Source organism: Pseudophryne corroboree, chromosome 7 (genome assembly GCF_028390025.1).
Source record: "Pseudophryne corroboree isolate aPseCor3 chromosome 7, aPseCor3.hap2, whole genome shotgun sequence".
Classification (NCBI taxonomy): domain Eukaryota; kingdom Metazoa; phylum Chordata; class Amphibia; order Anura; family Myobatrachidae; genus Pseudophryne; species Pseudophryne corroboree.
Genome location: NC_086450.1, coordinates 36,255,652 through 36,282,322, shown reverse-complemented (window position 1 = coordinate 36,282,322; position 26,671 = coordinate 36,255,652). Strand labels below are relative to the sequence as shown.

Genomic DNA, 26,671 nt, shown 5'->3' with positions numbered 1-26,671 from the left:
TTTCTATAATTGTTCCGTTTCGTTCCTGGTTTGACATCACAAACATGCCCTGCGTTCGGCCAGACACTCCCCCATTTCTCCAGACACTCCCGCGTTTTTTCCTGACACGCCTGTGTTTTTTAGCCAACGCCGGGAAAACGCTGAGTTACCACTCAGAAACGCCCCTTTCCTGTCAATCATTTACCGAACACCAGTTCAACTGAAAAGCGCCGCAGAAGCTACAGCAAAACAGCTAAGTTTTTAGTAAAATAACTAAGCGCATGCGCTCTGCGTACCTTGAGCATGCGCAGTAAGCGACTAATCGCAGTATAGCGAAAATCGTCAACGAGCGAACAACTCGGAATGACCCCCAATATACAAGTGTCATATATAACATTAATCAGCACGGTCTCCTGGTGGGTCCTATAGCGTGGTGACTAAGATGCATTTTTGGCTGAAAATGACACTCAGCACTGGCAGAGTCCCATAAGACCTGTCAGCTCACTCCCGCTAGCCATCTTGCACAGTGCAATAAGCCTACCTGGAGGACACACGTGCCAGATTTTGCCCCCATTTGCCATATTGAGCGATGGCATGGGACACTAAGCTGTACTGTATTATTCCCCTTTACATTTTACTATCCCGTTTCTATGCACAGATGAAGGCTCTGTTTGTTGTTTAGTAGACATTTTATTCAAATCTGATTTATATTTTTTAATAAATAAATCCTCGGTATATGATGATATTTATCCTAGAGCTAGAATAAAGGTTATACCACTGCCTTACAGATGCTCTTTTATACACACAATGCAGAAATAAGAAAATGCAGGTGCACACTAAGCACTAAGAAATCTGATAACAACATTTATAATAACCTCTACAGTTAAGAAGGAGAATAAGTAAGGTTCTTAGCATGTTTGTCCACAAATGCATGCCCACCTGCCACGTGAAGGTGAACCTCACCAGGTGGGTCCCTAACATCCCTAATACTGACACATTATAAAATGTATCATTATTAGGAATGTGTGGGGTCCACCTGATGAGGTTAATTGTTGAGGTTATTATAAATGTTTTTATTATCACCGTTCTTAGTAGTGTGCACCTGCATTTTCATTTTGTCTGCATGGCACTACAAGACTCAGCATGGTAGCACCTTCTATTATGTTTAAAATTGAGGCGTGCAGCCCAACCCCCACCCCACCCCCAGCCTTAAACATGATAAAATCTCAACATTCTATATTAGTGTTTGTTGTCAGCATATAGGGAATTGGACTCCTAGAATATCACCAGCAGGTACATTTTGTTAAGATATGGTGTGCTCTGTACCTGTCTCCTTCTGTGTGTCAGTCTATGGGTGCATCCCCTAGTGTCAGACCTCTAGTGCCAGGAGTCACTCGGAGGCGGAGTTAAATGATGTAGTTCCTGTTCCTTCATCTCAGTGAGGAGAATGTGACACACTGACAGAGTCCTGGTGTACAAGTGTGCAGAGCTGAGACCAGGAGCAGATCTCCGCAGACAGAGACTCAGTGTTCCAGTGCATGCATCATCTTCTCTACAGTGGGAGTCAGACTGCACGGCCGTGCAGTCCTCCATGCTTCACCACCACCACCACAGACATCTACTGATAAGTACCACTACCTAATGCTGTTACTTTGTGTGATATATGGGCTCCTGATTACCACTGTCAGTGTTACATCTGAGTCAACTATGTACACTAAACAAACCTGCATTACTGTTTAAGTCACTAAGTGTGTGGACTGACGTCACTGCACCAGATAGCCCAGAACACTCTGCCAACAGGTTATGGGCCCAGTCCTGCACACAGACCCGCGTGTACTTGAAGATTAACCCCTTGACTGCTGGTGAATAAGCACAGTGACACAGTTTAAAGTGAAATTTTATACAAGTGCAGAAAGGATGTATAATACAGGACACAGCATGAGCTTTGCTAAGCTGAAAGGTTCAGAGAACTATGCTACATGGACGTTTGCCATGGAGATGCTGCTTAAGTGGGAAATGTTGTGGAAGGTTACTATAGACCCGGGAGCAGGTCCAAACCCAGATGACGTAGACAGAACCATCAGGACGATAGGTTTAGCTGTGGAGCAGCATGTCTATTCAATAGTCAGTGGGAAAGTGTCAGCTAAGGACATGTGGACAGCCCTGAAAAATGCATATGAAGATGAAGGTCTAATGAGAAGGATAAGTTTAAGACGCATGGTGTATGAGTGCCTGCAAAGACATGAACGATTACATTGATAGGTTATTGTCGATAGCTCAGCAGTTGGCATCTGTGGGGGCACAGGTGGACGATGATGAAGTCGCAATGGCTATGTTACAGAATCTGATGCCACAATTTGATTGTTTGGTGGTTGCGTTAGAGGCAAACGACACTAAACTGACAACGGAGCTGTGGCACAAACGCTTGGGTCATCTGGGTTATGACAACTTCCAGAAACTGCTAGATGGAATGGTAACAGAGATCACCGTGAGCAACGCTGAAAGACACATGTGTGAGAGTTGCATAAAAGGCAAGCAAACTCGCGACGCATTACCAAAGTCAGTTGATAGAGCAGAGATATTGTTAGCTATAGTGCACACAGACGTGTGTGGTCCAATGGAGGAAGAATCAATCAGTGGCTACAGGTATTTTGTGACTCTCACTGACGCCACAAGAATGACACACGTGTACTTTCTTAAGGAGAAGAGTGAAGTTGTCAACAGAATTGTGGAATATAAAAACCTGGTGGAGAATCAGACAGGTCTGAAACTAAAGATCCTGAGATCAGACAACGGTGCAGAGTATGATAACAAGGGGGGTCATTCCGAGTTGTTCGCTCGCTAGCTGCTTTTAGCAGCATTGCACACGCTAGGCCGCCGCCCTCTGGGAGTGTATCTTAGCATAGCAGAATTGCGAATGAAAGATTAGCAGAATTGCGAATAGAAAATTCTTAGCAGTATCTGAGTAGCTCGAGACTTACTCCTACACTGCGATCAGCTCAGCCCGTTTCGTTCCTGGTTTGACGTCACTAAAACGCCCTGCGTTTGGCCAGCCACTCCCCCGTTTCTCCAGACACTCCCGCGTTTTATCCTGGCTTGCCTGCGTTTTTCCGCACACTCCCAGAAAACGGTCAGTTTCCGCCCAGAAACACCCACTTCCTGTCAATCACACTCCGATCACTTCAATGATGGAAATTCTTCGTTCGGACGTGAGTAAATCTACTAAGTTTTGTGCTAAAATACTTAGCGCACTGCGTACCATGCGCATGCGCATTTTCGCTTTAATCGCTCTGTTGCGAAAATCGGCAACGAGCAAACAACTCGAAATGACCCCCAAAGTCTTATCCGCATTCCTTAGGAGATATGGCATAAAGCATCAGCTAACAATTGCCTACACACCGGAACAGAATGGCACGAGTGAGCGGGCAAACCGCACAATTGTTGAGAGAATACGGACTATGGGGGTAATTCAGACCTGATCACTGCACCGCAATGTGCTGGCGCGTCGCATGGGTACAAAGCGGATCGCCACTCAGCGATGGGTTTGCGTGATGGATTCCTTCACGCGGGCGATCGCAAGGAGACTGACAGAAAGAAGGCGTTTGTGGGTGTTAACTGACTTTTCAGGGAGTATCTAGAAAAAAGCAGGCATGCCAATGCGTTTGCAGGGACGGTTCCTGAAGTCTATTCCGGTCCCGGACAGACTGAAGTGATCGCAGCGGCTGAGTAAGTCCTGGGCTGCGCAGAGACTGCACAAAATCTGTTTGTACAGCTCTGCTGCACATGTGTTTGCAAACTTGCACAGCTAAAATACACTCCCCCTGTAGGTTGCGACTATATGATCGCAGCAATGCAAAAATCGCTTGCTAGCGATCAGGTCTGAATTAGGCCCTATGTTAAGTGATGCTGGCCTGGAAAATAAGTTTTGGGCAGAAGCAGTATCTACAGTATACCTAAAGAATCGTGTACCTACAGTGGCCGTCAAAGGTAAAACGCCACTGGAGGCGTGATCCAGTAAAAAGCCAAGTATCCGTCATCTTTGTGTCTTCGGGAGCAAAGCTTTTGCACATATACTAAAGGAGTAAAGGAGAAAGCTAGATCTAAAATCCATAGAATGTATACTGCTGGGATACTGTGACGAAAGCAAAGGTTACAGACTTTGGGATGTTACAAGTAAACGTCTTCTTAAATCCTGAGATGTGGTATTCTACGAGCTAACACCACTAACTGGAGTACGAGGAGCAACAAAGGTATTCCAGCCAAGAAATACAGTGAGAAGTATGCAAACATAGTTTACTGTGAACCTCAAACATACAGGAAGCAAAGTCAAGCAGTGATTGGACAGAGTGGAAGTCAGCAATTGATACAGAACTGTCAGCACTAAATAATAAAAGTACATGGACTATGGTTGATAGACCAAATGACCGTAAAACTATTAAGAACAAGTGGGTGTTCTGCAAGAAGTTGAATGCAAACAGGACAATAGCTCGTTATAAAGCCCGCCTTATTGCCAAGGGATATACCTAGAAGTATGGAATCAATTACGGAGAGAACTACTCGCCAGTCGCAAGGTGTAGCACCTTAAGTTTAGTGATTGCTGTTTCTACACTACATGATCTACTGTTTATAATAACTAGACCTTGATTCCGCATTCCTTAATGGAGAATTGGTTGAGGAAATTTATATGGAACCACCTGAACATTATTATATGAACATATTCCAAACTGGGAAAGTTTGTCTCTTAAAGAAGTCGCTATACGGCCTCAAGCATAGTGGTCGTTGCTGGTATGTAAAGTTGGGTGCATCATTACTAGAAGTGAGCTGTTAGGTCAGAGACTGATCACTGCCTATACCACAAAACCGTCAAAGAAAAGTTGTTCATCATAGCGGTCTGTGTGGATGATTTACTTTTGGCAGGTCAAGAAGATCACATCACTGATGTCAAGCACCAGCTTAAACAAAGATTCAAGTTGAAAGATCTAGGCCCTACAAATCATCTATTAGATATGAAAATTGACCAAAACCTGCAAGAGGGAACTGTCACAATTGCCCAACAAACATCATTGAGGCAACAATTTTCAAATAAGGAATGACAGATGCAAAACCAGTAAGTACTCCCATTGATAAAAGTACAAAGATGGTCAAGACCATGTCACCAAGCCAGTTTGCAAATAATCCAGTAAATAATCCAGTAAAGAGAATACTAAGGTACCTCAAAGGTACAAGTTCACTAAAGCTGAAATATACAAGATCATTAGTTACTAGTTTAAAAGTATTCTGTGACGTCGACTGGGGATCAGATGAGGATGATAGACGTTCTTAAACTGGATACCTGTTTGCACTGGCAGGCGCAGCCGTAAACTGGTCAAGAAGGAAACATCCCACAGTTACTTTTTCTACAACAGAGACAGAGTACATGGCGCTCACAGAAACTTCAAAAGAAGCGCTTTGGATAAGAGAGACTTTATACGAATTACGTCTTCTTTACTACAGTGAGATCATCAACATAAAGTGTGATAATAAGGGAGCAATTGATCTTTCCGGTAGCACAAAGCATCATGGACGGTTTAAGCACATTGCTATAAGACATTATTTCGTCTGCGAGTTGTTGGAAAACAAGTCCGTCAATGTGGAATATGTTGCAAGTGAAGAAAATATTGCCGACAAGTTGACAAAAGGACTGTCATCACACTTGCTGCTTGCATTCCTGATGGAATGTGGACTAGAATATGGTTAATGTTGATTTATTCTTACAGTTTTTGCTTTACATTATGTTTTCGCTTACAGAAGTGACTTTTTATTGATTTGTGTGATAAAATGTCATGTTCTTTAAACTTGTGACTGGAGACAGTCTTGAGCAAGGGGGAGTGTTAGGATATGGTGTGCTCTGTACCAGTCTCCTTCTGTGTACCAGTCTATGGGTGCATCCCCTAGTGTCAGACCTCTAGTGCCAGGAGTCACACAGAGACGGAGTTATATGATGTAAGTTCCTTTTCCCCCATTTCAGAGAGGGTGAGGAGAATGTGACACACAGAGATACTGAGAGACAGAGTCCTGTGTGCAGAGCTGAGACTGGGAGCAGATTTCAGCTACAGATACTCAGTGTTCCAGTGCATGCATCATCTTCTCTACAGTGGGAGTCAGACTGCACGGCTGTGCAGTCCTCCATGCTTTACCACCACAGAAATCTCCTGATAAGTACCACTACCTAATGCTGTTACCTTGTGTGATATATGGACTCCTGATTACCGCTATCAGTGTTACATCTGAGTTACCTGTGTACACTAAATAAACCTGCATTACTGTTTAAGTCACAAAGTGTGTGGACGGACGCCACTGCACCAGATAGCCCAGAACACTCTGCCAACACGTTTGAGGGTTATATTCTTCACCTTGTGTTGTTTGGTCTGATAGTCAAGATACCTGATTGCACAGCACCCCCCCCCCCCCCTTCCACCAAGCAATCATACAGTGTGGATAGATGATATAACTAACAAGGAAGATTGGGAAGCAGTCAGGATCTCAGCTGTTGGGAGCTCGGTAGTCAGAATACCGATGCCGGGATCCCGACACTGGTCTGAATGCCAACACAGGCATCCAGAAAGGGAGCAAGATCCCAGTCCTGGGATCCCGAATGAGGTAACACTGCGGCACTGTAGAGATAACCCATGGGGGGAGGGAGGTTAGGTTTAGGCTGCGTACCGGGGGGGTTAGGGTTAGGCACCCCCCTCAGAGGGTTAGGGTTGGGCTACTGGGTGGGAGGGTTAGGTTTAGGCAGCGTGGTGGGAGGGTTAAGTTTAGGCACCTCCGGGTGGGGGTGGTTACGGTTAGGCACAAAGGGGGAGGTTAGGTTGCAGGTAAGGAGGGTTAGGGGGCTCGGGAGAGGGTAGAACACCCTTTACTCACCCCTGTTGATACTTTCAAATTTGGTATCCCAGCGTCAGTATTTTGAACACCAGGATACCATACTCCGGGATCTCATACTGATCCCGGCAGGATACCCTGTGGGCAAATAGGATTTCTGTAGGGCATGGAACTTTCCCTGCACTGGGCACTGCCTGAGGGGTGTATAATAGAAGATCTTCAGTATTTAGGTCAACAGTCTATAGGTCAACACCAAATTTGTACCTGCCGACCCATATGGTATCGACCTGTTGACTGTCGACCAACAATAATGTGGATGTGGCCTGGAAATAAGACACAGGTTCACTAAAAGTCCACTGTTTAAAACCATCACAAAAATAAAAAGACACAATGGCAGAAGAACCATTTTGCGTAGTTATTATCACTGATTTGCGTCTATGGAAAACCTGCCGGTACTCACCTAAAGCTACAAGGCGATACAAGGTGTATAGCAGCTTCCGCACTCTAGTTATAAGAATAAAGAATAGGTCAAAAAAGAAGGTTGGGGTACAGCGTTCCCCTGAGTACCCCCACAAAAATATCGCTGCTTAATATATATTTAAGGATAAGTAAATCCCTTACATAAAAAATGTTTTAACTAGAATAATAAATTTTAGAACTTTTTTTTATTTCTTTTAGATGTCTCCTAAATATGCTTAAGGATTCTTCTGACAATGTGTCGCATTGCTTTAGTTATTGTTAATAGTTGTTCGATCCAGTGTTTGTGTGATCTCCAGGCCACACTTACGACACGGAGGGTCGTTCTCATGTGGTCAGAGTTGTTATCACTGCTGTGCCGCCCTCTCCTCGTCCCCAAATGGCATTAGACTGTCAATCACTGACAGTCTGATGTCGTAGTAGCTCCGTCATTGCAGGACCCGTTCATACACTATGCATGCACAAAGTACCCGGAATCGGTACTTTGTGGCAGGAACAGCAACTCCAACCACATCCGAATAACACCCGCTGTTTGTACTTTATTGGAATGTTTTATTAGGCTTTTAAAACTTTTTGCTTTTCATCTAGAAATGCGCATGGTGAAAAACGCCACTTCAGTTTCCTTCCTGCTACCACTTAATGACATTGTGTTGCTTTTTTGTGTTTAGTCTAAATGCTTTTAGAATTAAAAGGGAGCAGCAATTTCTACAAATTAGTATTTATAATGTTTACGAGAATTCTAATTCATACTTTCCATTTATTAGGACTGGGGACAATGGGAAGAGGGATAGTCACCTCACTAGCCAAGGCAAACATTCCTGTGATCGCCCTGGAACAGGACGCCCAGCAGCTGGATCTGGGGAAGAAAGCGGTGAACGCATTATTGGAACGTGAAGCTGAGAAGTTAAAGAAGCAAGGATTTGATTCAAAGAGTGGACTGGGTTCTGTTCAGTTCACCCTGGACTTTGGAGAACTTCAAGATGTAGAACTGGTCATTGAGGCAGTGTATGAGAACATGGAACTGAAGAAGCAAATATTCAGTAAGTTGTCAGCAATCTGTAGACCCGATGCCTTCCTCTGCACTAACACATCCGGACTTAATATCGATGAAATTGCATCCATCACGGACCGTCCTCAGCAAGTCATTGGCACTCACTTCTTCTCCCCTGCCAACATCATGAGGCTCCTTGAGGTGGTGAGAGGCCATCACACCTCACTCCCTACCATTGCTACAGCTATGAACCTGGGAAAGACACTGGGGAAAGTGGCAGTACTGGTAGGCAACTGTCCCTTATTTGTTGGGAATCGTATGCTGGGCCCATACACCGAGCAAGCGGCTTACCTTTTAGAGGAAGGATGGTATCCAGAAGAAGTGGACAGAGCTCTTGAAGATTTTGGCCTTGCCATGGGTCCTTTCCGCATGATGGACCTGGCCGGACTGGATGTTGGCTGGAGGTCAAGAATGGAGAAGGGACTCACTGGTGCCAAGGTTCCCCATGGTACTCCCGCAAGGGAACGCTACGGTAGTAGGTACAGTCCTCTTGCCGACATGCTTTGTGAAATGGGAAGATTTGGTCAGAAGTCTGGCAAAGGCTGGTACCAGTATGAGAAACCATGGGGCAGAAATGCCCAGCCCGATCCTTGGGTGAAAGATTTCCTGGAGAAATATAGACGCACGCACCAAATAAAGCAACACCGCTCAAGTCCCGAGCAGATATTGGAACGATGCCTGTATGCACTCATCAATGAAGGCTTCCGGGTCTTGGAAGATGGAATAGCCTCTGGTCCAGAGGATATAGATGTCATCTACAACAATGGTTATGGCTGGCGTAAGTACAGAGGAGGGCCGATGTATTATGCCTCCAACGTTGGCTTGCCTAAAGTGCTGGACATGCTGGAGAATTATCACAAGACCAACCCAGATGTCCCAAGTATGAAGCCGGCCTTTCTACTTAAAAAGCTTGTATCCGTGGGAAGTCCTCCGATCAAAGCGTGGAGAACCCAGGTTGGAAAGCTCAGTCACAGGCTCTGATTGTAGCCATGGGAGATTTCCACTCTGAACATTCCAGATTACTGCCAGACAATTAATGTTAGTGGAATATTTTCATCAATATATTGGAAATCATGATAAATAATCCTACTGACATATAAATGAATCACTCAGAATGACTGAATATGTGCAATATTTTTTCCCCCATAATAAATTGAATAAGAGTTGTTTAAAGAAAATTATGTTACGTTTTTATTTACGCAGGTATGGTAGCTTACATACTTATTATTATGATTAAGGTTTCCTAAACTGATACTTTTGAGTTTGAAGCTGGATAAAAATGGATCTCAGTTACAGTATAAGCAGTTTCTAAGCAGTTTTTATATTACAGGTGATTCTCGAAGTAGTGTCCATTCACTTCATTAAAAAAAAAAAATATATATATATAATAGTAACAGGAATGTGCTCTGCTACAAAAATCCACCAAACTACCGACTCCAGGCTTGTGCAAAATCAACAAATACCTTTTTATTCAGGTAGCTCAAAAACAAAGATATACATAAAACAAAGATCACTGTCTTTAGTATAAACTACCAGGGAGGTTAGGCCCTGCATCACTCCCTCTTACTTAATAAGGAACAATTCAGGTCACGGCATCCTGACACTAGTGGCCCAGCCCTCTAGATCCCACTGTCCCTAGCATGCCTATCACCTGGACACTAACTGCCTTCAGGAGCCCTGACTCATGGGAGAGACTCTGCTTTAAACCCAGCTGCCTGGTGCTGGCTGATGAAGCAGCTTCTTGGGCTAAGAAGTCTATAAGACCTGGTCTGGGCCAAATGGATGGGAACCCGGTCCATCCACACTTCCCATCCACCCCCAGGACCCTGTGTGTAGCTTACAGGTGGCAAAGTACCTCTCCTGCCACTAATGTATGTGTGTGTATGTATATATGTATATGTATATATATATATATATATATATATATATATATATATATATATGCAGGTGTCCCTATATGAAAGGAACAGGCGGCACTCCTCCGGACTTAATACAAAAGAAAAGCTGGTGCTTTATTCAGACGACGTTTCAAGGCCCACCGGCCTTTTCATCAGGTGCACCTGATGAAAAGGCCAGTGGGCCTTGAAACGTCGTCTGAATAAAGCACCAGCTTTTCTTTTGTATTAAGTCCGGATGAGTGCCGCCTGTTCCTTTCATATAGGGACACCTGCATCTGTCTATTTGTTGTTTTGGAAGGCACCCCGGCACATACATCTGCTTATCCCAGAGTGCCCTTTCTGTGACTATATATATATATATATATATATATATATATATATATATATATAATTTACAACTGTGTATCTCTCTCTCTCTCCCCATATCTCTCTCTCTATATATATATATATATATATATATATACATATATAAAATCTGCCTAATATTGTGTAGGGCCCCCCATGCTGAATAAACAGCTCTGACCTGTCAAGTCATGGACTCCACAAGACCTCTGAAGGTGCCCTGTGGTATCTGGTACCAAGACGTTAGCAGCAGACCCTGTAAGTTCTGTAAGTTGAGTGGTGGGTCCTCCATGGCTCGGACTTGTTTTTCCAGGATATCCCACGGATGTTCAATCAGATAAAGTTCTGGCTAATTTGGAGGCCAAGTCAACACTCTTTGTCATGTTACTCAAACCATTCCTGAACATTGTTGCAGGGCGCATTATCCTGCTGGGATAGGTCACTGTCATCAGGGAATACCATTACCATGAAGGGATGTACTTGATCTGCAGCAAGGTTTAGGTAGGTGGTACATGTCATAGTAACAGCCACATGAATGCCAGCACCCAAGGTTTCCCAGCAGAATATTGCCCAGTCCATCACCGGCTTACATTCTTCCCATAGTGCATTGTGGAGCCATCTCTTCTACAGGTAAAGGACGAACACGCCAACAGTCACCCACAAATGTAAAAGAGAATGTGATTATTTTTTAAGACCAGGCCACTACTTCTATTGCTCCATGGTCCAGTTGTGACGCTTACATGCCTATTGTAGGCACTTTTGGTGGTGGACAGAGGTCAGAGGTCAGCATGGGGACTCTGACCGGTCCGGCAGCTACAAAGCCCCATACACAGCAAGCCGTGATGCTCTGTGTGTGTTCTGACGCCTTCCTATCAGAGCCGGATTCAGACCTCAAGGGGCCCTAAGCAAGACACTGATTTGGGGCCCCCCTTTCTTTGAACAATACTCAGTGTGCGCCCCCACCAATTGTGGCAGACAGGACCCCACTCATTGTGCTGCCCCCCAGTCAGTGATTGCGCCCCAATCGGCCCCCCATCCTATTATAGCAAGTGGGTGGTAGTTGTACTAGTGTACTTAAAATCACACTGTAGGCACTGCGCACAGTCAGGGGCAGGCAACTGGCACGTGGCGGCTATCTAGTCACCGACAGCCTGCTGGAAGTATTCAGCCTGCCCAGCAGTCAGAAATGCCCTCCCAACTCCATGATCTGTCGGCATGCCCCCTGGGACCTGCAGCTGCTTTGGTTGCCTAGTGGTAAATCCGCTAACTGCTTCCTATCATAGCCAGCACTGACTTTTTTTCATCCGACTTCAGTCAGATGCAGGTACATTCACTGGGGTCTATTTACCAAGCCTTGGAGAGAGATAAAGTGGAAGGTGATAAAGCACCAGCCAATCAGCTCCTAACTGCCATGTTACAGGCTGCGTTTGAAAAAAATGACAGTTAGGAACTTACTGGCTGGTACTTTATCTGCATCCACTTTCTCTTCATCCAAGGCTTAGTAAATAGACCCCAGTATTTGCTTGGGATTTTCAATCGCAGTGAGCGGCCTGGAATGTGACTGCATTTTGGGGGTACTTCAGACATGATCGCAGCAGCACATTTGTTAGCAGTTGGGCAAAACCATGTGCACTGCAGCAGGGGGGGGGGGCAGATGTAACATGTGCAGAGAGAGTTAGATTTGGGTGGGTTATAGTGTTTCTGTGCAGGGTAAATACTGGCTGCTTTATTTTTACGCTGCAATTTAGATTTCAGTTTGAACACACCCCACCCAAATCTAACTCTCTCTGCACATGTTACATCTGCCCCCCCCCTTCCGCAGTGCACATGGTTTTGCCCAACTGCTAACAAATTGGCTGCTGTGATCAGATCTGAATTATGCCCCCTATGTCCGACCAAGCCCGATGTCTCCAGGCCTTCTCCTCCGTGCATTGTTTAGCTGTGCTCCTCACAGTAATTATATGAGGACATCAGTTTATACATAATAACAAATTAATCAAAAGTCAGCAATTATTTATTTATTGTTTTCCTTTTTGTGTTCTGGAAATGACTGAATAACAGATCTCATACCTGTATATATCTGTGACTGTTCTCAGTAGCTGGTTTATATTTGTCATCTTATTGTAGAGAAGTGTTCTTGTCTATAACAATCAGATTGAAAGTTAAAGTTTCTTGCTACTAAAGCTTATGCCTCCAACACATTAGGTGACCCGCTGCCGAGCTGCCTGACGGCCGATACGGTATAAGGGCTACCCTTGGGTTAGGGTGACGGGGAGAGTGAAGTTTCTTCACTCCCCCCGTCATCCGGCTCCATAGCACTGCACGCTAAACGCGAGAACGCACAGCAGCGGTCAGGTCTGAATTAGCCCCATTGGCATTTAGGGTTCCAAAATGCGTTAGCTGGCGTCCCCGACTCCGGAAAGGGGGCTGCGGCTGTCATAACTGAAACTGTTTGTCTCCGTTAGGCCGCACTCTGCATGGAAATAATCTGTAGATCCGTCGCAATACCAGCTACAAGCAACAGGTGCTAGTGCACCAACAAGACTGACAGCAGCACAGTCACTTACTGCAATAAGCCCTTGCTAAAGGTCATGACAGTTGGGACTAATAGTCCTCCCCTACATACCTCTGTCATAATACCCCGCTACCATTTTTTGCATAAGCAAAATTGGAATTTCATTTCTCTGTTGGCGCTTCAAGAATCTTATTTTGGTTTATCGACATGGGCTTCATCTTCGCCAACCCATCAACTTCAACTTTGTCCTTTTGCGCTTCATAACCCATCCTCTTAGACCTACTGTGGATGTAGCCACCCATATCAGTCCCTGAGAGTGGACACCATTTTTGAGCGTCAACAGAGAGGTATGGGGACCCTGAAGGCACCTAGATTTTGCTATGTGGCTCCATCTTCTAACCTTCCATATTATCATACCATTTACATATATTGGGCCTCATTTGCTGGATACAAGCTTATTTGCAAAACTTAAAAAAAATAAGAATTTACTTACCGATAATTCTATTTCTCGTAGTCCGTAGTGGATGCTGGGGACTCCGTAAGGACCATGGGGAATAGCGGCTCCGCAGGAGACTGGGCACAAAAGTAAAGCTTTAGAACTACCTGGTGTGCACTGGCTCCTCCCCCTATGACCCTCCTCCAAGCCTCAGTTAGGATACTGTGCCCGGACGAGCGTACACAATAAGGAAGGATTTTGAATCCCGGGTAAGACTCATACCAGCCACACCAATCACACCATATAACTTGTGATCTAAACCCAGTTAACAGCATGATAACAGAGGAGCCTCTAGAAAAGATGGCTCAGTACAGCAATAACCCGATTTTTTTGGTAACAATAACTATGTACCAGTATTGCAGACAATCCGCACTTGGGATGGGCGCCCAGCATCCACTACGGACTACGAGAAATAGAATTATCGGTAAGTAAATTCTTATTTTCTCTGACGTCCTAGTGGATGCTGGGGACTCCGTAAGGACCATGGGGATTATACCAAAGCTCCCAAACGGGCGGGAGAGTGCGGATGACTCTGCAGCACCAAATGAGAGAACTCCAGGTCCTCCTCAGCCAGGGTATCAAATTTGTAGAATTTTACAAACGTATTTGCTCCTGACCAAGTAGCTGCTCGGCAAAGTTGTAAAGTAGAAACCCCTCGGGCAGCCGCCCAAGATGAGCCCACCTTCCTTGTGGAATGGGCTTTTACAGATTTTGTCTGTGGCAGGCCTGCCACAGAATGTGCAAGCTGAATTGTACTACAAATCCAACGAGCAATAGTCTGCTTAGAAGCAGGAGCACCCAGCTTGTTGGGTGCATACAGAATAAACAACGAGTCAGATTTTCTGACTCCAGCCGTCCTGGAAACCTATATTTCCAGGGCCCTGACAACGTCTAGCAACTTGGAGTCCTCCAAGTCCCTAGTAGCCGCAGGCACCACAATAGGTTGATTCAGGTGAAACGCTGAAAACCACCTTAGGGAGAAACTGAGGACAAGTCCTCAATTCCGCCCTGTCCGAATGGAAAATCAGATGAGGGCTTTTACAGGATAAAGCCGCCAATTCTGACACGCACCTGGCCCAGGCCAGGGCCAACAGCATGACCACTTTCCATGTGAGATATTTTAACTCCACATATTTAAGTGGTTCAAACCAATGTGACTTTTGGAACCCAAAAACTACATTTAGATCCCAAGGTGCCACTGGAGGCACAAAAGGAGGCTGTATATACAGTACCCTTTTCACAAACGTCTGAACTTCAGGGACTGAAGCTAGTTCTTTTTGGAAGAAAATTGACAGGGCCGAAATTTGAACCTTAATGGACCCCCATTTCAGGCCCATAGACACTCCTGTTTGCAGGAAATGTAGGAATCGACCTAGTTGAAAATTCCTCCGTCGGGGCCTTACTGGCCTCGCACCACGCAACATATTTTCGCCAAATGCGGTGATAATGTTTTGCGGTTATATCTTTCCTGGCTTTGATCAGGATAGGAATGACTTCATCCGGAATGCCTTTCTCCTTCAGGATCCGGCGTTCAACCGCCATGCCGTCAAACGCAGTCGCGGTAAGTCTTGGAACAGACAGGGTCCTTGCTGGAGCAGGTCCCTTCTTAGAGGTAGAGGCCACGGATCCTCCGTGAGCATCTCTTGAAGTTCCGGTTACCAAGTCCTTCTTGGCCAATCCGGAGCCCGAATATAGTGCTTACTCCTCTCCATCTTATAATTCTCAGTACCTTGGGTATGAGAGGCAGAGGAGGGAACACATACACTGACTGGTACACCCACTGTGTTACCAGAGCGTCTACAGCTATTGCCGGAGGGTCCCTTGACCCGGCGCAATACTTGTCGAGTTTTATAAACATGTGGAAGACTTCTGGGTGAAGTCCCCACTTGCTGACAGTGCTATCACATGATTTTCCGCCCAGCGAAGAATCCTTGCAGCTTCTGCCATTGCCCTCCTGCTTCTTGTGTCACCCTGTCTGTTTACGTGGGTGACTGCCGTGATGTTGTCCGAATGGATCAACTCCGGGTGACCTTGAAGCAGAGGTCTTGCTGAGCTTAGAGCATTGTAAATGGCCCTTAGCTTCAGGATATTTATGTGAAGTGATGTCTCCAGGCTTGACCATAAGCTCTGGAAATTCCTTCCCTGTGTGACTGCTCCCCAGCCTCGCAGGCTGGCATCCGTGGTCACCAGGACCCAGTCCTGAATGTCGAATCTGCGGCCCTCTAGAAGATGAGCACTCTGCAACCACCACAGGAGAGACACCCTTGTGCTTGGTGACAGGGTTATCCGCTGATGCATCTGAAGATGCGACCCGGACCATTTGTCCAGCAGGTCCCACTGGAAAGTTCTTGCGTGGAATCTGCCGAATGGGATTGCTTCGTAGGAAGCCACCATTTTTCCCAGAACTTTTTCATTGATGTACTGAGACTTGGCTCGGTTATAGGAGGTTCCCGACTAGCTCGGATAACTCCCTGACTTTTTCCTCCGGGAGAAACACCTTTTTCTGGACTGTGTCCAGGATCATCCCTAGGAACAGACGACGAGTCGTCGGAATCAGCTGCGATTTTGGAATATTGAGAATCCAATCGTGCTGCCGCAACACTACCTGAGATAGTGCTACACCGACCTCCAACTGTTCCCTGGATCTTACCCTTATCAGGGAATCGTCCAAGTAAGGGATAACTGAAATTCCCTTCCTTCGAAGGAGTATCATCATTTCGGCCATTACCTTGGTAAAGACCCGGGGTGCCGTGGACCATCCATACGGCAGCGTCTGAAACTGATAGTGACAGTTCTGTACCATAAACCTGAGGTACCCTTGGTGAGAAGGGTAAATTGGGACATGAAGGTAAGCATCCTTGATGTCCCGAGACATCATGTAGTCCCGTTCTTCCAGGTTCGCAATCACTGCTCTGAGTGACTCAATCTTGAATTTGAACCTCCGTATGTAAGTGTTCAAGATTTTAGATTTAGAATCGGTCTCACCGAGCCGTCCGGCTTCGGTACCACAACAGTGTGGAATAATACCCCGTTCCCTGTTGCAGGAGGGGTACCTTGATTATCACCTGCTGGGAATACAGCTTGTGAATGGCTTCCAAAACTGCCTCCCTGTCAGAAGGAGACATCGGTAAAGCCGACTTTAGGAAACGGCGAGGGGGAGACGTCTCGAATTCCAATTTGTACCCCTGAGATATCACCGGAAGGATCCAGGGGTCTACTTGCGAGTGAGCCCACTGCGCGCTGAAATTCATTGAGACGGGCCCCCACCGTGCCTGATTCTGCTTGTAAAGCCCCAGCGTCATACTGAGGGCTTGGCAGAGGCGGGAGAGGGCTTCTGTTCCTGGGAACTGGCTGATTTCTGCAGCCTTTTTCCTCTCCCTCTGTCACGGGGCAGAAATGAGGAACCTTTTGCCCGCTTGCCCACGAAAAGACTGCGCCTGATAATACGGCGTCTTCTTATGTTGAGAGGCGACCTGGGGTACAAACGTGGATTTCCCAGCTGTTGCCGTGGCCACCAGGTCTGAAAGACCGACCCCAAATAACTCCTCCCCTTAATAAGGCAATACTTCCAAATGCCGTTTGGAATCCGCATCACCTGACCACTGTCGTGTCCATAACCCTCTACTGGCAGAAATGGACAACGCACTTAGACTTGATGCCAGTCGGCAAATATTCCGCTGTGCATCACGCATATATAGAAATGCATTTTGAAATGCTCTATAGGCAATAATATACTGTCCCTATCTAGGGTATCAATATTTTCAGTCAGGGAATCCGACCACGCCAACCCAGCACTGCACATCCAGGCTGAGGCGATTGCTGGTCGCAGTATAACACCAGTATGTGTGTAAATACATTTTAGGATACCCTCCTGCTTTCTATCAGCAGGATCCTTAAGGGCGGCCATCTCAGGAGAGGGTAGAGCCCTTGTTCTTACAAGCGTGTGAGCGCTTTATCCACCCTAGGGGGTGTTTCCCAACGCACCCTAACCTCTGGCGGGAAAGGATATAATGCCAATAACATTTTAGAAATTATCCGTTGTTATCGGGGGAAACCCACGCATCATCACACACCTCATTTAATTTCTCAGATTCAGGAAAACTACAGGTAGTTTTTCCTCACCGAACATAATACCCCTTTTTGGTGGTACTCGTATTATCAGAAATGTGTAAAACATTTTTCATTGCCTCAATCATGTAACGTGTGGCCCTACTGGAAGTCACATTTGTCTCTTCACCGTCGACACTGGAGTCAGTATCCGTGTCGGCGTCTATATCTGCCATCTGAGGTAACGGGCGCTTTAGAGCCCCTGACGGCCTATGAGACGTCTGGACAGGCACAAGCTGAGTAGCCGGCTGTCTCATGTCAACCACTGTCTTTTATACAGAGCTGACACTGTCACGTAATTCCTTCCAACAGTTCATCCACTCAGGTGTCGACCCCCTAGGGGCTGACATCACTATTACAGGCAATCTGCTCCGTCTCCACATCATTTTTCTCCTCATACATGTCGACACAAACGTACCGACACACAGCACACACACAGGGAATGCTCTGATAGAGGACAGGACCCCACTAGCCCTTTGGGGAGACAGAGTGAGAGTTTGCCAGCACACACCAGAGCGCTATATATATATATATATATATACAGGGATAACCTTATATAAGTGTTTTTCCCCTTATAGCTGCTGTATTTTTAATACTGCGCGTAATTAGTGCCCCCCTCTCTTTTTTAACCCTTTCTGTAGTGTAGTGACTGCAGGGGAGAGCCAGGGAGCTTCCCGAAACGGAGCTGTGAGGGAAAATGGCGCCAGTGTGCTGAGGAGATAGGCTCCGCCTCTCCCGTTTTTCTGTGTATTCTGGCAGGGGTTAAATTCATCCATATAGCCCAGGAGCTATATGTGATGCATTTTTTGCCATCCAAGGTGTTTTTATTGCGTCTCAGGGCGCCCCCCCCCCCCAGCGCCCTGCACCCTCAGTGACCGGAGTGTGAAGTGTGCTGAGAGCAATGGCGCACAGCTGCAGTGCTGTGCGCTACCTTGTTGAAGACAGGACGTCTTCTGACGACGATTTTCCGGACCTCTTCTGTCTTCTGGCTCTGTAAGGGGGCCGGCGGCGCGGCTCTGGGACCTATCCATGGCTGGGCCTGTGATCGGTCCCTCTGGAGCTAATGTCCAGTAGCCTAAGAAGCCCAATCCACTCTGCACGCAGGTGAGTTCGCTTCTTCTCCCCTTAGTCCCTCGATGCAGTGAGCCTGTTGCCAGCAGGTCTCACTGAACCTAAAAAACCTAAAACTAAACTTTTCACTAAGCAGCTCAGGAGAGCCACCTAGTGTGCACCCTTCTCGTTCGGGCACAAAAATCTAACTGAGGCTTGGAGGAGGGTCATAGGGGGAGAAGCCAGTGCACACCAGGTAGTTCTAAAGCTTTACTTTTGTGCCCAGTCTCCTGCGGAGCCGCTATTCCCCATGGTCCTTACGGAGTCCCCAGCATCCACTAGGACGTCAGAGAAAAATGCATATTTTGCTCTGTAAATGTGCACATATATTTATAATTATATGGAGCTTCTAGTCAAATATATTTTTTAATAATCTAAAATCCTAGGTATATGATACTTATCCTAGGGCTCTCCTTGCAGAATAAATAAAGAGGATACCACTGTCTTACAGATGCTCTTTTATAAACATAATGCAAGAAAAAGAAAATGCAGGTGCACACTAAGCACTAAAAAATCTGTTAATCAAAATATTCATAATAACCCCTACAATTAACAAGGAGAATAAGTAAGGTTCTTAGGGGGAAATTCAGAATTGATCGCTGCTGTGCGTTTTCAACGAGCGGGCAATCACATCCGAACTGCGCATGCGTATGCACCGCAATACGTCGGCGCGTCGGCTACAACGGGCTTCACCGATCAGCGATGAGATGGTGCGAAGGATCCATTCGCACGGGCGTTCGCAAGGTGATTGACAGGAAGAGGCCGTTTGTGGGTGGCAACTGACCGTTTTCAGGGAGTGTCCGGAAAAACGCAGGCGGGCTCAAACATTTTCAGGGAGAATGTCTGACGTCAGCTCCGAACCCGATCAACAGGATTCAATCGAACTGGAAGAGTAAGTCCTGGGCTGCGCAGAGACTGCACAAAATCATTTTGTGCAGTTCTGCTACACATGTGATCGCACACTTGCACAGCAAGAATACTCTCCACCTGTAGGCGGCGACTATCTGATCGCAGGGCAGCAAAAAACGCAGCCCAGCAATCCGATCCGAATTTTGCCCTTAGCACGTTTGTACAAACAATTGCATGCCCGCCTACCACGTTAAGGTGAACCTCATCAGGTGGGTCCCTAACATTACTAATACGGACACATTATAAAACATGTCCATATTAGGGAAGTTAGGGACCCATCTAATGAGGATAATTGTAGAGGTTATTATAAATGTTTTTACTATCCGTACTATTAGTGCTTAGAGTGTGCACCTGCATTTTCTTTTTTCTGCATGCCACTACAAGTCTCAGCATGGTCGGAGTAAAATCGGGGTGTACAGTCCAGACCCGCCCCCCCAAACACAATGTAATCTCAATATTCTACATTAGTGTTTGTTGGCAGCATATAGGGTACTGGGCTCCTAGGGGTTAAGAAATATCACCAGCGGGTACATTTGAGGGTTATATTCCAGCACTTTGTATGGTCTGATAGTCAAGATACCTGATTGCAGTGAGCAGCCCGTTACAGATTGCAGCATGTAGCTGGTTAATCTCATACACACCTCTCCGCTTTTACTCTTAAGAAGAATGACAGAGCTACAACAACCGTGTAATAAATGTTATCTTCCTCCGCTATAAATAGGACCACACAGAAAAGCTTCAAGGCAACCTCCTTCCAGCTATAATACAGTTATTAATTTTTCATGCACTACCATAAATGAGATCTCACTGTAATACAGCTGGTCTCTGAAAGACTTTATGTATATTAATGCAATTAATCACCAGATTCACCTCCCCCGTCCCTCTTCCTAGAACTGCCCTGCATACAGTATGGGTAGATGATCTCACAAGCAAGGCGGGATACCCTGCGGGCAAGTGGGATTTCTGCAAGGCAGGAACATTCACTGGGCAGTGCCCTAAATACTGAGCCCATTTCATGCTGGGTAATCAGTTATGTGATCTCTGCGCAGATTGCATCTTAATTCACAATTATGTACGTAAATACCACGCCAGGCATTAACACCATAGTAGCCTTACCGTCCTGCGTTCTTCGGGAGGCTCCCGCTTCAGTCATAAATCTACTGCTGCCCTACTTGTTAGGTCAAATCTCAGATTCTGCCAGGGGCGACACTAAGGTGTTTCTTTGCAATTGATTTGCTGTTGCTGCTCAGGGGTCACTGCTGACGACTCCCATTATCCCCCTGTCACGATCCGGGTATCTGGACGCCATTACTTACCCTTCAGATGCCTCCTAAGGCTGGCTCAGCGTTCCAGGACCGGATCCCGCTGTTCCTGAGTTTCCACATGCAGAATGTCAGAGTGGTGATTTCATCAGCCGCGGCCTCCGCTGTGCCCGCGTGGTTAAATGTGCGCTTGTCAGTCTGGCGTCCCCTGTCTCCTGTGGCCGGCGTCGCCATTACTGTTTCAATTCTCACATGGGTTACAAACCAAACTTCCCTCCAAGTGTCTGCATGGGCGCAGCCATCTTGGATTTTGTCATCTGATCATTTCCACCAATCTGCTGTCTGTATTGTTGATTTGCATAATTGCCTAGCCAACCCCTTCCTTGCTGCAGGTATAAGTAAGCTGTGCCTGAGCAAGGAAGGCGTCAGTGCTTTGGTTGTCTAACCTAGTTCCAGTTTGTCTCTCTCCTGTGGTTGTCTTCCAGGTTCCAGCTCCTGTCTCCAGACTTCTGCTATAGAGACCCGCACCAGCATTCCATCTGCGGTGTAGCCTGACTCTCCGATCCATTCTGGACTCACCTGTTTCCAGTTACAACAATCACCTGCTTCCAGCCCAGCTTCCAGCAGTGTACAGCTTCTCTTAAAGGGCCGGTGTCCTTTCTGCAGTTTACCACTCTCCACCGGTATTATTATTTCACCGCTCTCAAACTCCAAACTTCATTATCAATCACCTGCTTCCAGCCCAGCTTCCAGCAGTGTACAGCTTCTCTTAAAGGGCCGGTGTCCTTTCTGCAGTTTACCACTCTCCACCGGTATTATTATTTCACCGCTCTCAAACTCCAAACTTCATTATTATTTCATCGCTCTCAAGTTCGTTTATTATTTAACTGGTTCCAGCCAGTACCCACTCCGTACCAACAACAGTCTGGTTCCAGCCAGTATCCACAGCAGCCGTTTTATCTTCAGCAGCCCAGCCTTTCCTGGAACACCAGCTGGTACGATCCTGGGTTCTCTCCATTGCTACAGTCAGGCCTGGTAAGGACTTTCCAACTAGAAGATTATAAGAACTGTCTCACACTACCAGTGCCTGTGGCCCTTGCCACCCTGTAGTACCCAGGAATTGTATTTATCCTCTGTTGACTTTTATGTTTCCTTTACTGCTGCTGTGTTACGGAGTTTGTCATAATAAACATCATTGACTTTTATCCTGGTTGTCGTGGTCACGCCTTCGGGCAGTTATTCTACATGTTACTTACATGTCTAGGGGTCTGATACAACCTCCCAGGTTCCGTTACATCTCAGCCCCTACAACTGAGGCTGCCTCCCGTCAGCTCAGGCCCTCAGTTGTGACACCCCCCTTGTGGGAACCACTGACAGGGGAAAGAGACAGCAGCGCACGATCATGACACACGATTATCTGTGCTGGTGTGCACTCGTTCATAGTATGCTGCTGCTACTGCTGCTGCTGCTAGTGAGTTGCTAGGGTAAGTAGTTAGTAATCTTTAGTTGAACACATTTGTTTAATTAAAGTATCTGGTGTCTGTAATGATTTGGTTAATATTGTAATTGTATCGAAAACAGCGCGTCCAATAAATATAGGTAGAACCTACAAGGTGCAGACAGTCCAGTGTCTACAATAAAATAACATCTAACACACCAAAGTCATACTTACATGTTTAGGGATGAATTCACACAAGGTCAAATTGCATTTGGAATTTATTGCATAGGCATCACATGTATCATGTACAGTGCATCCGGAAAGTATTCACAGCGCTTCACTTTTTCCACATTTTGTTATGTTACAGCCTTATTCCAATATGGAATAAATTCATTTTTTCCCTCAAAATTCTACACACAATACCCCATAATGACAACGTGAAAAAAGTTTTTTGTGATTTTTGCAAATTTATTAAAAATAAAAAACTAAGAACTCACATTTATATAAATATTCACAGCCTTTGCCATGAAGCTCAAAATTGAGCTCAGGTGCATCCTGTTTCCACTGATCATCCTTGCATGTTCCTACAGCTTAATTGGAGTGCACATGTAGTAAATTCAGTTGATTGGACATGATTTGGAAAGGCACACGCCTGTCTATATATAAGGTCCCACACTTGACAGTGCATGGCTGAGCACAAACCAAGCATGAAGTCAAAGGAATTGTCTGTAGACCTCCGAGACAGGATTGTCTCGAGGCACAAATCTGGGGAAGGGTACAGAAAAAGATCTGCTGCTTTGAAGATCCCAATGAGCACAGTGGCCTCCATCATCCGTAAATGGAAGAAGTTCGGAACCACTAGGACTCTTCCTAGAGCTGGCCGGCCGTCTAAACTGAGCAATCGGGGAAGAAGGGCCCTAGTCAGGGAGGTGACCAAGAATCTGATGGTCACTCTGTCAGAGCTACAGCATTCCTCTGTATAGAAAGGCGAACCTTCCAGAAGGACAACCATCTCTGCAGCAATCCACCAATCAGGCCTGCATGGTAGAGTGGCCAGACGGAAGCCACTCCTTAGTAAAAAAGCACATGGCAGCCCGCCTGGAGTTTGCCATAATTCACCTGAAGGACTCTCAGACCATGAGAAACAAAATTCTCTGGTCTGATGAGACAAAGAATGAACTCTTTGGCATGAATGCCAGGTGTCATGTTTGGAGGAAACCAGACACCGCTCATCACCAAGCCAATACCATCCCATGCACTGACGCTTCCCATCCAACCTGATGGAGCTTGAGAGGTGCTGCAAAGAGGTATGAGCGAAACTGCGAAAAGATAGGTGTGCCAAGCTTGTGGCATCATATAAAAAAAAACTTGAGGCTGTAATTGCTGCCAAAGGTGCATCAACAAAGTACTTAGTTAGCAAAGGCTGGGAATACTTATGTACATGTGATTGTTAGTTTTTTTTTATTACTAATACATTTACAAAAATCTCAAAAAAAACTTTTTTCACGTCATTATGGGGTGTTGTGTGTAAAATTTTGAGGGGAAAAAATGAATTTATTCCATTTTGGAATAAGGCTGTAACATAACAAAATGTGGAAAAAGTGAAGCGCTGTGAATACTTTCCTGTGCCCGCAATGTGCTTTCTAGCACTCGCCCCGCTGCCGGCATAATGGTGTCCAGGATCCCGATGTCGGGATCATAACAGCTGGGATCCCGGCCACCGGTAAAAAGTATATATTCCTTCCTACCACTTAATGACATTGAGTTGCTTTTTTAAAATTTAGTCTAAATCACTAGGCCCAAACTTTTTTCAATCACGGTGCCTTAGAGTATCAGAATTTTTTCACTGCAACCCTAGGCCAAAAGTATTGGGGGAAAAATATATATTAAATTAGGTAAAAAGTGTTTATACTGTATGTCATCCTAAGGGTAAGTTATGTGGTGAGGGACAGGATTCATTTCTGTTTGTCCACATATTTTATGATTGGCAGCCACCAGCACTGGTTTTGCATATTACATGACACCCCTGCAAGTGCCCCCTTGCACCCCAGAGTGCCAAGACACCCAGTTTGGGAACCACTGGTCTAAATGCTATTAGAAATAACGGGAACAGCACTTTCTACAAATTGATACAAAGCTTATTTATAATATTAATGTTTACGAGAATTCTAATTCAACTTTCTATTTCTCAGGACTGGGGACAATGGGAAGAGGGATAGTCATCTCACTAGCCAAGGTAAACATTCCTGTGATCGCCCTGGAGCAGGACGCCCAGCAGCTGGATCTGGGGAAGAAAGCAGTGAACGCATTACTGGAACGTGAAGCTGAGAAGTTAAAGAAGCAAGGGTCTGATCCAGGGAGCGGACTGGGCTCTGTTCACTTCACCCTGGACTTTGGAGAACTTGGAAATGTAGACCTGGTCATTGAGGCGGTGTATGAGAACATGGAACTAAAGAAGCAAATATTCAGTAAGTTGTCAGCGATCTGTAAACCCGATGCCTTCCTCTGCACTAACACATCCGGACTTAATATCGATGAAATTGCATCCGTCACGGATCGGCCTGAGCAAGTCATTGGCACTCACTTCTTCTCCCCTGCCAACATCATGAGGCTCCTTGAGGTGGTGAGAGGCCATTACACTTCACTCCCTACCATTGCCACAACTATGAACCTGGGAAAGACACTGGGAAAAGTGGCAGTATTGGTAGGCAACTGCCCCTTATTTGTTGGGAATCGCATGGCGGACCCATTCCTTGAGCAAGCGGTTTATCTTTTAGAGGAAGGATGGTATCCAGAAGAAGTGGACAGAGTTCTTGAAGATTTTGGCATTACCATGGGTCCTTTTCGCATGATGGACCTGGCCGGCCTAGATGTTTTCTGGAGGATAAGAATGGAGAAGGGGCTCACCGGTGTCAAGGTTCCCCATGGTACTCCAGCAAGGGAACGCTATGGTAGTAGGTACAGCCCTCTTGCCGACATGCTTTGTGAAATAGGAAGATTTGGAGAGAAGTCTGGCAAAGGATGGTACCAGTATGAGAAGCCTTGGGGCAGAAATGCCCAGCCTGATCCTTGGGTGAAAGATGTCCTGGAGAAATATAGAAGCACGCATCAAATAAAGCAACACCGATCAAGTCCCGAGCAGATATTGGAACGATGCCTGTATGCGCTCATCAATGAAGGCTTCCGGGTCTTGGAAGATGGAATAGCCTCTGGTCCAGAGGATATAGATGTCATCTACAACAATGGTTATGGCTGGCATAAGTACAGAGGAGGGCCAATGTATTATGCCTCCAACGTTGGCTTACCTAAAGTGCTGGACATGCTGGAGAATTATCACAAGACCAACCCAGATGTTCCAAGTATGAAGCCGGCCTTTCTACTTAAAAAGCTTGTATCCGTGGGAAGTCCTCCGATCAAAGCATGGAGAACCCATGTTGGAAAGCTCAGTCACAGGCTCTGATTGTAGCCATGGGAGATTTCCACTCTGAACATTCCAGATTACTGCCAGACAATTAATGTTAGTGGAATATTTTCATCAATATATTGGAAATCATGAGAAGTAATCCTACTGACATATAAATGAATCACTCAGAATGACTGAATATGTGCAATAAATTATTTTTTTCTCACTAATAAATTGATTAAGATTTGTTTAAAAAACAACTCTGTGTATTTTTTAAGCTTGTATGGCAACGTACAAATATTATTATTATTATTATTATTTCCTAAACTGACGCTTTTCACTTTAAATCTGGATAAAAGGGGATCTTAATTATAAACAGTTTATATATTACTGGTGATTTTTTAAATTAGTGTCCCTTCATTTATTCAATAAATTAAAATCTATCTACCTATCTATCTATCTATCTATCTATCTATCTATCTATCTATCTATCTATCTATATATCTAGTGGCAAGGACGGTAACAGATGATGCTCACATGGATTTTGCTGAGCCACTTTGCTGCAGTTTATTCAGGAATTTCAGCTTGGTACAATCAGTATAAGGCATGGTTCCAGCAATCACACCAACAAAATAATTCACAATCTCGCATGACCCTACTTCTGGATAAACACTGTAGTCACCTTTCTAATGACAGGTCAGCTAGTTCTGCGTTGGTCGCCATGCCCCCATCCCGATATCAGCTATGTGTGCTTCCTCCCAAGCACTAACTACCTAAACCAAAATCAATTACACCCATGTGCCCCACCTGTGAACCTGTG

The 26,671-nt window shown here is 45.6% G+C and overlaps 1 protein-coding gene across 2 annotated transcripts in view; it reads left to right on the top strand.

The window, feature by feature from the left end:
- The window catches only part of EHHADH (enoyl-CoA hydratase and 3-hydroxyacyl CoA dehydrogenase), a 244,519-nt gene extending 218,446 nt beyond the window's left edge, over positions 1–26,073 (top strand). The window contains exon 7 of one of the 2 annotated variants that reach the window (XM_063933010.1): positions 24,641–26,073. In XM_063933010.1, the coding sequence (XP_063789080.1) occupies positions 24,641–25,908 (1,268 nt within the window). In that variant the 3' untranslated portion in view covers positions 25,909–26,073. Of the gene's footprint in view, positions 1–8,084; positions 9,550–24,640 lie in introns of those variants that run through there. The other variant, XM_063933009.1, reaches the window with a different exon arrangement.
- Positions 26,074–26,671: the final 598 nt, after the last annotated feature.